Raw genomic sequence first — 13,250 nt, forward strand, 5'->3', positions numbered from 1 at the left:
GGAAGCCAAAAAAGACCAATCTTCTTCCGCTTTATTCTCCCACAGTCGGGGCAGTCGAACCATCTGTCGGGGCAGTCGAACCATCTGTCGGGGCGGTGGAACCATCTGTCGGGGCGGTGGAACCATCTGTCGGGGCGGTGGAACCATCTGTCGGGGCGGTTAAACCATCTGTCGGGGCGGTCAAACCATCTGTCGGGGCAGTCAAACCATCTGTCGGGGCAGTCAAACCATCTGTCGGGGCAGTCGAACCATCTGTCGGGGCGGTGGAACCATCTGTCGGGGCGGTGGAACCATCTGTCGGGGCGGTGGAACCATCTGTCGGGGCGGTTAAACCATCTGTCGGGGCGGTCAAACCATCTGTCGGGGCAGTCAAACCATTTGTCGGGGCAGTCAAACCATCTGTCGGGGCGGTCAAACCATCTGTCGGGGCGGTCAAACCATCTGTCGGGGCAGTCAAACCATCTGTCGGGGCAGTCAAACCATCTGTCGGGGCAGTCAAACCATCTGTCGGGGCGATCGAACCATCCGTCGGGGCGGTCGAAGCTCCTGCAGCCGGGTTAGGGTTAGGGTTGAGGTCCACTCTATTTGAGGTCAGAGGCAAGTACCGGTCGGTCAGCATTAACTGTGGAATCCAGATCGTTGATCTGATGTGTTCAGGAGAGTGAACACTTCCCAATTAAGTGAATTAAAAGCTTCACTAAATTGGACCCAGTGTGATATTCTGAGTCTGGGCTATCATCAAACCCACAACACTGGCTGACTTGCAAATGTAAGTATCCCCAAACTGGACTTGTTTAACAGGAGCAGAATTAGGCCATTTGACCCATCAAGTCTACTCTGCCATTCAATCATGGCTGATCTATCTCTCCCTCCTAACCCCATTCTCCTGCCTTCTCCCAATAACCTCTGACACCCATAGTAATCAAGAATCTATCTCTGCCTTAAAAATATCCACAAACGTCCTCCACAACCTTCTGTAGCAAAGAATTCCACAGATTTACCACTCTCTGACTAAAGAAATTTCTCCTTATCTTCCTAAAAGAACATCCTTTAATTCTGAGGCTATGACCTCTAGTCCTAGACTCTCCCACCAGTGGAAACATCCTCTTCACATCCACTCTATCCAAGCCTTTCATTATTCTGCATGTTTCAATGAGGTCTCCCCTCATTCTTCTAAACTCAGGCATTTGTATACCTTGTTCACATTTGATTCTTTTCCTGATTCATGTTGTGCAGGAATGAGACTATTTGTCCAGTGGCTCCTTTGGATCCGATTGCTAATGTAGACTTACCCATGTGTCTTGGTGTCATACCCATGACTGCGCATGTTTTGACGAGATTAGTTATGAACCAGGCAGAACCAGAAGATTACTGGGTTTAATGCCTGAGTCGAGCACAGAGAGGGATCTCCAGACATTTAATTTTATTGCAACTTCCTAGCATTTAACTTTTTAAAGTTTGATTTATGGGTGAGTTAATTACAGACACACATGAAAAGCGAGGAGCCACATCAAATAATCCAATCACACCATTAGACCAGGTTATTTTTAGTATTTAAATTAGCTTGTGATTGGAGACCCTCTAAAGGAAAACTGATCTAAAGCAATTTGTTGAGCAGGTTAGTCATATAAACAGCACTGGAGGCTTGAAGTGCCCTGGTGAGTTGTCGGCTGACACCAACTTAAATCTACGAGTTTAAACAAACAAACAAAACCTTGTTATACTGATTAGCTTTCTGGTTTGTCCACATTTGTTAAAACACGGCTGAAGGCTGGGTTACTTTATTTGGCTTGAAGCACTTATCTTTTTTGATATGTGCAAAATTTTCACTTTCTTGCTTGATTCAAAAAGCAGAATGTGTTGAAAGTCAATAATTTTGCAGTTATTATCCCAGTCGAACACGCAGAGATTCAGCAATTAATACTTGGTTACAATAAGATCTGTCCTCACATTTTATCACAACCACAAGCAGTTTTTTTAATCATACACATGTTCTAATTGTCACTCATGCACACGTACATTTATAAATATACTTGTGCTGTGAGTGTGTACCTCTAACTCTTGCTCAGATATGTAAGAATACAGACTCAGACACAGGCTTAGCACCCCTCTGTGTGCCTGGGTCCTGGACTTTCTCACTGCCAGACCCCAAGTGGTCAGGATGGGGGAACACAAATCTAGCTCCCTCACCCTGAACATAGGATCCCCCCAGGGCTGCGTCCTTAGCCCCCTACTGTACTCCCTGTACACACATGACAGTGGGGCCAGGTTCAGCTCAAACTCCATCATCAAGTTTGCTGATGACACTGTGGTGGTGGGCCGGATCTCCAACAACGATGAGAAGGCCTACCGGGAGGAGGTGGCTGATTTGGCACTCTGGTGTCAGGAAAATAGCATCCTCTTGAATGTCACTGAAACTAAGGAGCTGATTGTGGACTTTAGAAGGGCTAAACATCCAAGGACGTACACGCCACTGGAGATAAATGGGTCTACTGTGGATAGGGTGAGCAGTTTTAAATACTTGGGAGTCCGCATCACAGAGGATCTGACATGGGCAACGCACATTGCCGCACTGGTGGGTAAGGCAAAGCAGCGCCTTTACCACCTTAGACAGCTGAGGAAATTCAGAGTGTCTCTGAGGATCGTTCATTGCTTCCACTTTGGGGCTGTAGAGAGCATCCTGTCCGGCAACATCACAGTCTGGTTTGGGAACAGCTCTGCCCAGGACAGGATGGCCCTGCAGAGAGTAGTGCGTTCGGCAGAACGCACCATGGGAACTACACTCGCCCCCCTGCAGGACCTATACATCAGGAGGTGTAGATCGAGAGCAAGTAAGATTATGGGGGACCCCTGCCACCCCAGTAACGGACTGTTCCAGATGCTACGATCAGGCAAACGCCTCCGCTGTCACGCTGTGAAAACGGAGAGGATGAGACGGAGTTTCTTCCCACAGGCCATCAGGACTGTCAACTTTTATAACTCCAGAGACTACATTTTTGTCTACACTATAATAACATTAACTTTATTTATATGCTGTAACTGTAATTCTTTTTTGTGCACAATCCGCAGGCATTGCCACTTTCATTTCGCTGCACATCGTGTATGTGTATGTGACAAATAAACTTGACTTGACTTGACACTCACGCACGCACACTGATAGACGCACACACAGACGCACAATCACGCACAGACGCACAATCATGCACAGACACGTGTGTGCAGACACACATGCACACACACACACACGGACACGCACTCTCACAGACACACTCACGCACAGACACACACACACATACACATGTTTACATGCATATATGCACACGAATTACATTCTAGCACATATGAATACAGACACATCGTCTATCATACATGTATGCCATCTGAACATATATCCAAGAGTTAAGAGTGTTTAATTGTCATATGTACCGAAATCGGAACAATGGACTCAATGATTCAATGATACTTCATTGTCAGATATGGCTGGGTGCAGCAACATTCATTGTTTTGCAAACATTCCAGTAAAATCAAACAGCAGACCCACCTAGGCAATACACAGTCGCCTTCTTTTTTCTCCCTCTCTCTCTCTCTTGCTCACACACACAGGTGTGTACACAGCCGTTCACTATCCTTGCACAACCATTCATTCACATAGATATTGAGACAAACTCCACCGCTCTTACTCATATTTCATAACAGTCCCTCAGAATTAAGGATCTCCTGTTTTTACTCCATTCTAAGTTTCCATATGATCTCACACACACAGACACTCGATGACATTCTCTCGGAGTAATGTTAATGAATTATCCTGGGACCTCAGCAATTAGCAATCTGTTCCAAGATTCAACACTTCCACCATAGAGCAACTCAAACAAAGCACCATTTAGTTCCAGAACAAACATACCAACTTAGCAATAGATTTGAGGTGCAGCAAGATCTATTAACTTGCTGCAGGATTTGTTGACGGCAGATAAACGAGTACAAAAAGTAATTAAGAAAGCTAACAGAATGTTACTTTTAATTTCCAGAGGAATGGGATACAAATGTAAGGAGAACGTGCATCTGTTAAATGAAGCGCGTGTACATCCACATCTGCAGACAGTGCTCCATGTTAATGCATCAGGTCCAGTTCAGGGATGTGACAGGACTGTGACTTGGAACTGGCAGAGTGGTGGGAGAGAGAGAGTGGTGGGGGGGAGAGAGTGGTGGGGGGGAGAGAGTGGTGGGGGGGGGAGTGTGGCGTGGGGAGGGAGAGTGGCGGGGGGGGGGAGAGAGTGGTGGGGGGGGGAGAGAGTGGTGGGGGGGAGAGAGTGGTGGGGGGGAGAGAGTGGTGGGGGGGGGAGAGAGTGGTGGGGGGGGAGAGAGTGGTGGGGGGGGAGAGAGTGGTGGGGGGGGAGAGAGTGGTGGGGGGGAGAGAGTGGCGGGGGGGTGAGTGGTGGGGGGAGGGGAGAGTGGCGGGGGGGGAGAGAGTGGTGGGGGGGAGAGAGTGGTGGGGGGGGAGAGAGTGGCGGGGGGCAGAGTGGCAGGGGGAGAGAGAGTGGCGGGGGGGAGAGAGTGGCGGGGAGGAGAGAGTGGCGGGGAGGAGAGAGTGGTGGGGAGGAGAGAGTGGTGGGGGGGAGAGAGAGTGGTGGGGGGGAGAGAGAGTGGTGGGGGGGAGAGAGAGTGGTGGGGGGGAGAGAGAGTGGTGGGGGGGAGAGAGAGTGGTGGGGGGGAGAGAGAGTGGTGGGGGGGAGAGAGAGTGGTGGGGGGGAGAGAGTGGTGGGGGGGAGAGAGAGTGGTGGGGGGGAGAGAGAGTGGTGGGGGGGAGAGAGAGTGGTGGGGGGGAGAGAGAGTGGTGGGGGGGAGAGAGAGTGGTGGGGGGGAGAGAGAGTGGTGGGGGGGAGAGTGGCGGGGGGGAGAGTGGCGGGGGGGAGAGAGTGGTGGGGGAAAGAGTGGCGGGGGAAAGAGTGGCGGGGGGGAGAGTGGCGGGGGGGAGAGAGTGGTGGGGGAAAGAGTGGCGGGTGGAGAGAGTGGCGGGGGGGAGAGAGTGGCGGGGGGGAGAGAGAGTGGCGGGGGGGAGAGAGAGTGGTGGGGGGAGAGAGAGTGGTGGGGGGAGAGAGAGTGGTGGGGGGAGAGAGAGTGGTGGGGGGAGAGAGAGTGGTGGGGAGAGAGAGTGGTGGGGGGGAGAGAGAGTGGCGGGGGGTAGAGAGAGTGGCGGGGGGTAGAGAGAGTGGCGGGGGGGAGAGAGAGTGGCGGGGGGGAGAGAGAGTGGCGGGGGGGAGAGAGAGTGGTGGGGGGGAGAGAGAGTGGTGGGGGGGAGAGAGAGTGGTGGGGGGGAGAGAGAGTGGTGGGGGGGAGAGAGAGTGGTGGGGGGGAGAGAGAGTGGTGGGGGGGAGAGAGAGTGGTGGGGGGGAGAGAGAGTGGTGGGGGAGAGAGAGAGTGGTGGGGGAGAGAGTGGTGGGGGGAGAGAGAGTGGTGGGGGGAGAGAGTGGTGGGGGGAGAGAGTGGTGGGGGGAGAGAGAGTGGTGGGGGGGAGAGAGTGGTGGGGGAGAGAGAGTGGTGGGGGGAGCATTGGGATTAGATCGGTGCCAGAGTTTGGGAAGAGTTGGGCATCTGAACCAGTTGGGCATAGATGTCTATGAACCAGGTGCTGGAGGTGTGATTAACGGACAATGCCAGTGTGGACATGATGGGCTGAATGGCCAGTTCCGCGCTGTAGGATTCTGACTCTATAAAATGGAAAAGGGGCAAGTTCCTGCAGATTCCATTCCCATGCTCACCGTGGCCGTTTCAAACTGTAGTTTTGGTGATTTCATCGTTTCTGCGTGGGCCTTAAAGCAACACAGAGATCTGTGTCTAACCCACCTCCTGGGCAGCATATTGCTGACATCATCACTTGGCCTCTTTCGTCCTTCATCATCCTAATCTTCAGGGAAATCGGAAGCCCACTTGGATTTGACCTTTTTAACAGCAGTAAACTCTTTATCCTCACCACGAGAGGCAGTGATTCAGCTGAGGAATCGCTGCCAACGGGAGCAGTTCATCTCAATACTTTTAATTCCAGACCCTTCAATAATGCCAACAAGCTGCTTCTGAGGACTTGCTTTGTGCCATGAATTCCATCGAAATTTTATGTAGTTCTTCTGATAACATAGCGACATGACCACAGTGTTTTAATTAGTAAATTAACGTTGATATGTGAGACAATGTGTGCGGGAGTAGGCCATTCGGCCCTTCGAGCCAGCATCACAGCTGCTTGATGTAATCAGTAGAAAGACATCTCTGTCCTGAGATTCCTGGTTCACACAAATTATCCAAGGTTCGTGGAGCTGGAAAAAAACGGAATCCGGAGATCTCAGGCAGGGAATCCCGGGCTCCATGTGGAACGGCCAGGCGGGAGTGTGGTGGGATTCTGCCCATGTGCCTTGCCTGGGACGTATGGAAGGCCAAGTCGAGAAAGTCTGGGCGTTCTCCCAAATGCCCAACCTTGGGATCTGCTAGCATTACCCAGAGGCATTGCCTCCCCAATCCCACCTTAGGTCCAATCCATTCACTGAGGATTAGAGGGCAACAATCTGGGGGGCAACAGCAAGACACTAACCTTTGTACAGTTCTTGAAATTCTGATGTTTAACTTTAACAGATGGAATTTAATCCAGGGAAAGTGAGAGGTATCGCACTTTGGTAGGGAAATGCAAGGGGAAGGTGCAAAGGTAATGGCATCAAGTTAGAGAGGGTCCAAATCTATCGTTTCCTGAAAGTAGTAACACAAGTAGATAGTGGTAAAGAAGGCGGACAATATGCTTGGCGATATTAATCAGGGCTTTGAGTATAAGATTCAGGAAGTTATGTCACTACTTTACTAAACTTTGGTGAGGTCACATTTAGAGTATTGTGTGCAGTTCAGTCACACCCCATTACTGGACGGCTTTGGAGAAGGTTTTACCCAGATGCAGTCTGGGTTAGAGGGTATTAGTTACAAGGAGGGTTGGATGCACTTGGATTGTTTTGTCTGGGACATCACCAGCTGAGGGGAGACCTGGTAGAAGTATATAAAATTATGAGAGGAATAGATACAGTAGACAGTTGAATCATTTTCCCAAGGTGGAAATGTCAAATACTAGAGGACAAAGCTTTAAGGTGAGAGTTTAGAGGAGATGTGCAGGGCCCATTTTCTTTTACACAGAGAGTGGTAGGTGCCTGGAACTCACTGCCAGGTGTGGTGGTGGAGGCAGATAAAACAGTGCCATTTGGGATAGGCATATACATATGCAGAGAATGGAAGGATATGGATCATGTGTAAGCAGAGATTAGTTTAATTTACCATCATATTTGGCACAGGCATCATGGGCCACACAGCCTGTTCTGCTGTACTATTGCCTGTTCCATGTTCTTAAACCATCCCCTCAGCTTTTAGTCACCTTTGCATGGGTAAGGTTTCTCACTATCCACCCTACCCATGCCCCGTGTATATAACTTTATATACTCAACGTGGTGATCTCCCAGCCTTCCTCGTCACAAAGAAAACCAACCCAACTCATCCAAACAAAACGCTCCAACCCACCAACATTACCGGCATCTTCTCCAGTGAAGTGTCCTGTAACTTGGTGACAATCGGCCAGCTCAGGCTGAGCCAGGGTTTGACAGAGTTCTACCACAATTTTCTGCTCTTATACTCTGGGTCCTGTTATAAAAGGCAAGTATCTCACGTGCCTTCTCAATCACCTTGTCCACCTGTGCTGTCATTGTCATTCTGCTCAATACTTCCTTGGTCTTACCATTCAACATGCATGTCCTGCTCAGCCCACATTCCATCTGTGATGCTGCTCTGATATCATCAACATCATTCTGGAGCCAAAACTACCTTTCTCAATATCAATAACCCCAGATATAGTCCGATAGTCTTAAATGACACTTTTATCTTTATTCATTTAATTTGGATTTACATTTAATTTAGTGAATTAATATATTTGTTACATCACATACATATGCATAAACATCTCCACAAATAAAGATGGGCGCGATATGTTCAATCCAAAATGTTTTAGTTTAAATTACTTTTGGATTTATTTTTTAAACATCGACTATTTTAATTCAGATTAAATATTTAAGTGATGAACAAATAACATGGTCTTTCAATTTATAATATTTTACAAATCAAAAGATTGATTTGTGATTAATTCTCAGTCACAGCCCATCATTTACAAACACAGTACATCTATTTTGTAAAGTACAATGAGCAATTATATTAAACCTGGGATGTGTGTAGGAAAGAACTGCAGATGCTGGTTTGAACGGAAAATACAACAAAAAGCTGGAGTAAATCAGCAGGTCAGACAGCATCTCTGGAGAGAAGGAATAGGTGACGTTTCGGGTTGAGACCCTTCCTCAGTCAGAGAGCAAGAGGAAAGGGAAATTAGATATATAAACGAGAGAGATATAGAAGAAATGAATGAAAGATCTGCAGAAAAGTAATGATGATAAAGGAAGCAGGCCATTGTTATAGAGCCATAGAGTGATACAGTGTGGAAACAGGCCCTTCAGCCCAACTTGCCCACACCAGCCAACATGTCCCAGCTGCCCACATTTGGTCCATATCCCTCCAAACCTGTCCTATCCATGTACTTGTCTAACTGTTTCTTAAATGTTGGGATAGTCCCAGCCTCAATTACCTCCTCTGGCAGCTTGTTCCATACACCACTCCACCCTTTGTGTGAAAAAGTTACCCATCAGATTTCTATTAAATATTTTCCCCTTCACCTTAAACTTGTGTCCTCTGGTCCTCGATTCATCTACTTTGGGCAAGAGACTGTGCATCTACCCAATCTATTCCTATCGTGATTTTATACACCTCAATAAGATTACCCCTCATTCTCCTGTGCTCCAAGGAATAGAGTCCCAGTCTACTCAACGTCTAGCCCAGACAACATCTTCATAAATCTTCTCTCTACCTTTTCCACCTTGACAACATCTTTCCTATATCATAGTGCCCACAACTGAACACAATACTCTAAATGCGGCTTCACCAACGTCTTATACAACTGCAACATGACTTCCCAACTTCTATACTCAATACTCTGACTGATGAAGGCCAATGTGCCAAATGCCTTTTTGACCACCCTGCGATTCCACCTTCATGTTAGACTTCCCAAAATGCAACACCTCATATTTCTCTGTATTAAACTCCATCAACCAGGGGTCCCACAATGTCCTCGGATATATCTGATCAGGCCCTGGAGATTTGTCTACCTTCATACACAACAGTACCTTCAGCACCTCTTCAACCACACTAACTGCTCTCAAGACACTTCCATTGACTGCCCCAAGTTCCTCTAGTCTTTCTCCTTGGTAAATTCGGAGGAGAAATATTCATTGAGGACCTTGCCCATCTCCTGTGGCTCCACACAGAGTTGACCACTTTGATTCCTGAGGGGTCCCACTCTCTCTCTCTCTCTCTCTAATTACCCTTTTTGTGTTTATAAAATCTCTTGGGCTTGCCCTTAATGCTACCCGCCAGACCTATCTCCTGGTTCTTTTCTGTCCTTCTGATTTCCTTTTTTACTTTGCTCCTTAGTTCCCATAACTCCTCCAGGGATACACTTGATCTCAGCTGCCTATACTTGTCCCATACATCCTTCTTATTTTTGACCAATGCCTCACTTCCTTACGTTTGCCTGCCTTGCCCTTCATTCTAATACGGACGTGCATATCCTGCTTTTGTCTGCTGGGAACTAGGTGAAAACGAGTTACAGACAATGAGACTCAACAAGAGGACTTTGAAGCTGGTACGACTTGGGTGGTGAAGAGACGGAGAGAGGAGGCGATAATGGCCTGTTTCCGTTATCATTGTTACTTTTTTTTTTTACACATCTTTCATTCATTTGTTCTATATCACCATCTATATCTCTTATTTCCCTTTCCCCCCCAACTCTCAGTCTGCAGAAGTCAGATGCTGCCTGACCCACTGAGTTACTTAAACCTGGGATATCCATCTGTATGGCACCATTTCTTCATTTAACTGTATTATGTGAAGGTACCTTTAACTTCCCAACACCATCATTTCTAATTTTGGTCAATATCATTATCGGTAGTACTTAATCTGCAGAAATGTACAAGATGGTGAATGTATAACATCCCTACAATTGTTTTATTTGGAATATATATTCTGAACCTAAATATGCTCTAAATTTGCAATGAAGCATCGATTGAAACAGATGTCAACAGTGTATTACTAACAACCTGCTGACTGCAGAATTAGATTTAAATCCATACACCTTCCAATTAATGATCCAAATATCATACACCAAACACATTGGACTCTGTAAATATGTTACATCCATACATTATTCTACCAAAGGATTAACAGCAGCAGGTCCTGACAGTTGGAATGCAAGTGTTCACATGTGTTCTGCACTATTAATGCAACTGTTCTATGAAATCTCAGCTCATGATACAACAATAATGTGCTCAAACATCTATCTAACATATCAATAATCTATCGATGGCAGGTTCTGATTATTGATAAGCAGGGTGGAACATAGCACAAAGATTATATAGTCATATCCATGTAACAATAATCCCTCAGATGGCAATGGCTTCCACAAAGGCAGCCCTTTCAAGACAATTCAAATCTAAGCTATTTCACCACTGACACCAAGAAAGCGCACACTGATCTGTTTAAACATACAAGAGGGACATCCAAGTTCACCTTAAATCAGTTATTTCTTGCACTACTGGCTTGTGACAGCATGTTAACAAAATGGGCCATTACAAATCATTTGTTAGCACTTCAAAAATTAATTTACTAATACATTTGTCGCATAGTTTTAACTTTTAAGATAACAAATCAAAGAAGCTTTTTTTCCTCTTTGCCAAGGTACATGAGCTCATATTGCCTGGTCTTTATCCGTCCGTAGGAACATCAGCAAGCTGCCGCCAGTGTGGCTTCCATCACGTTACTTCCAGCGAGGCTGAGGAGACACGATCACAGTCGGCTCTGGAGCGGAGGCTGTGCCATTGCTCGGACGAGGTACGGTGAAGATTGAGCAGGCGGCGCCAATGATTAGACTCGGGGGCACCTGTAGAATACTGGCCGATGACAATCCGCCCAACAAAATCATTGCTGCTTTTCATGTTGTGACCGTAGACTAAAAAAAATGAAATAAAACGGTTAGAACTTCAAAACTGTAAGACACTAGGCATAAAGTATGAATGGCCTTGAAAACCAAACTCCATTCATGATTGCAGTAGATGTTGCAATGAAGAGCAAGACTCCATTGCCGTGAACGCCACTGGCAACACTCATGGAAGTATTTGCCACTGATTAATCAATGTTCCAATAATACAATTACTTTATCATTACAACTCGTTAGTAGAGAGATGTCACAGGTTCGGCAGTCTGACGGTCACACAGGCTGAGATGCAGCACTTTATAAAACTATAATCTTAAAGACTGCAAACCACAACTAATCTGAGCTGCAATGTATCGATCATACACTAAATCTCCTCATATAAATATTAAGCAATATATTGGTAAATTTAAATTGTTAGAATTATTATTTGATTTACTTTAATCTATCAACACATTTAAAAATGTAAACAAAATCATTTTAGCAAAGTGATATCTATGTTTAACAGACCAAATGCACAAAGGATTGTATTTCATCATAGTAAATATAACGTGTGATATTCCTCTGCATGAAGTCATCTGCCAGTGCTGGCAAGAAGGAGCTGTACCACAGGAGATGAGGGATGCCACGATCATTACCCTCTACAAGAACAAGGGCGAGAGAAGCGACTGCAACAACTACAGAGGCATCTCCCTCCTCAACATCGTTGGCAACGTCTTTGCTCGGGTCATCTTGATCCGCCTGCAGAAGCTGGCAGAACGTGTCTACCCAGAGTCACAGTACAGTTTCCGAGCTGGAAGGTCAACAGTAGACATGGTCTTCTCCCTTCGCCAGCTCCAGGAGAAGCGCAGAGAACAGCGGATGCCCATGTATATTGCTTTCATTGACCTCACCAAGGCGTTCGACTTTGTCAGCAGAGATGGCCTATTCAAGGCTCTCCCAAAGATCGGCTGCCCACCAAAACTGCAGAGCATGATAGAATCCTTCCACATCAACACGAAGGGGACAGTGCAGTTCAATGGCAGTTTCTTGGAGCCCTTCGACATCTGCAGTGGCGTCAAACAAGGCTGCATCCTCGCTCCCACACTCTTTGGGATTTTCTTCGCTCTGTTCCTGAAACATGCCTTCGGCACTGCAAAAGAGGGGATCTACCTGCGTACTAGATCAGACGGCAGCCTCTTCAACCTCACCCGCCTCCGAGCCAAGACAAAAGTACCTGAAGCTCTCATCAGAGACATGTTGTTCACCGATGACACAGCAGTTGTGTTCCACACCCAGCAAGAACTACAGTCACTGATGGACTGCTTCTATCGGGCTTGCAAGGGCTAACCATCAGCCTGAAGAAGACGAACGTCCTGGGACAGGATACAGAGGCACCGCCTGTCATCACCATGGACGACTACGAACTCGATGCCGTCCATCACTTCACGTACCTCGGCTCCACCATCACCGACAACCTCTCCTTGGACACAGAGATTGACAAGAGGATCGGGAAGGCAGCTACAACTCTCGTTCGCCTCATAACTCGAGTGTGGACCAATCCAAAGCTGACAGTGAAGACAAAGATAGCAGTCTACAACGCCTGTGCCAACAGCACGCTGCTGTACGGCAGTGAGACATGGACTACATATGCCAGACTGGAGAGAAAACTCAACACCTGCCACCTTAGAAGCATCCGCAATATCCTGGGTATATCCTGGCAAGACAGAGTGTCCAACGCCAAGATTCTGTCTCGCGCTGGCCTTCCGAGTATGTACACTCTACTCAGGCAGCACAGGCTGCGGTGGCTGGGCCATGTCCACCGCATGGAGGATGGCCGTATTCCAAAAGACATCCTCTATGGAGAGCTGACATCTGGGAGGAGAACCATCGGCCGCCCCCAGCTACGTTACAAGGATGTCTGCAAGAGAGATTTGAAGGCGCTCGACATCGATGTGGAGTCCTAGGAGAGCCTTGCAGCTGACCGTACGGGGTGGAGAGGTACCCTGAACCAACATCTCAAAACGGGGGAAGAGAAACTGATGAATGCAGCGGCAGACAAGCGGGCATGCAGAAAGGAGCGCAGCAACTTCAACAGACCAGAGACCACACACAAATGTGACCTTTGCCACAGAGACTGTCACTCCCGCATTGGTCTCTTCAGCCA

General features: G+C 47.3%; 1 protein-coding gene across 3 annotated transcripts in view; it reads right to left on the reverse strand.

The window, feature by feature from the left end:
- Positions 1-7,916: 7,916 nt before the first annotated feature.
- The window catches only part of syt17 (synaptotagmin XVII), a 29,501-nt gene continuing 24,167 nt past the window's right edge, over positions 7,917-13,250 (reverse strand). For all 3 annotated transcript variants that reach the window (XM_078417530.1, XM_078417531.1, XM_078417529.1), the window contains exon 9: positions 7,917-11,122. In XM_078417530.1, the coding sequence (XP_078273656.1) occupies positions 10,926-11,122 (197 nt within the window). In that variant the 3' untranslated portion in view covers positions 7,917-10,925. The remainder of the gene's footprint in view (positions 11,123-13,250) is intronic.

The sequence above is a fragment of the Rhinoraja longicauda genome, chromosome 21, assembly GCF_053455715.1.
Source record: "Rhinoraja longicauda isolate Sanriku21f chromosome 21, sRhiLon1.1, whole genome shotgun sequence".
Lineage (NCBI taxonomy): Eukaryota > Metazoa > Chordata > Chondrichthyes > Rajiformes > Arhynchobatidae > Rhinoraja > Rhinoraja longicauda.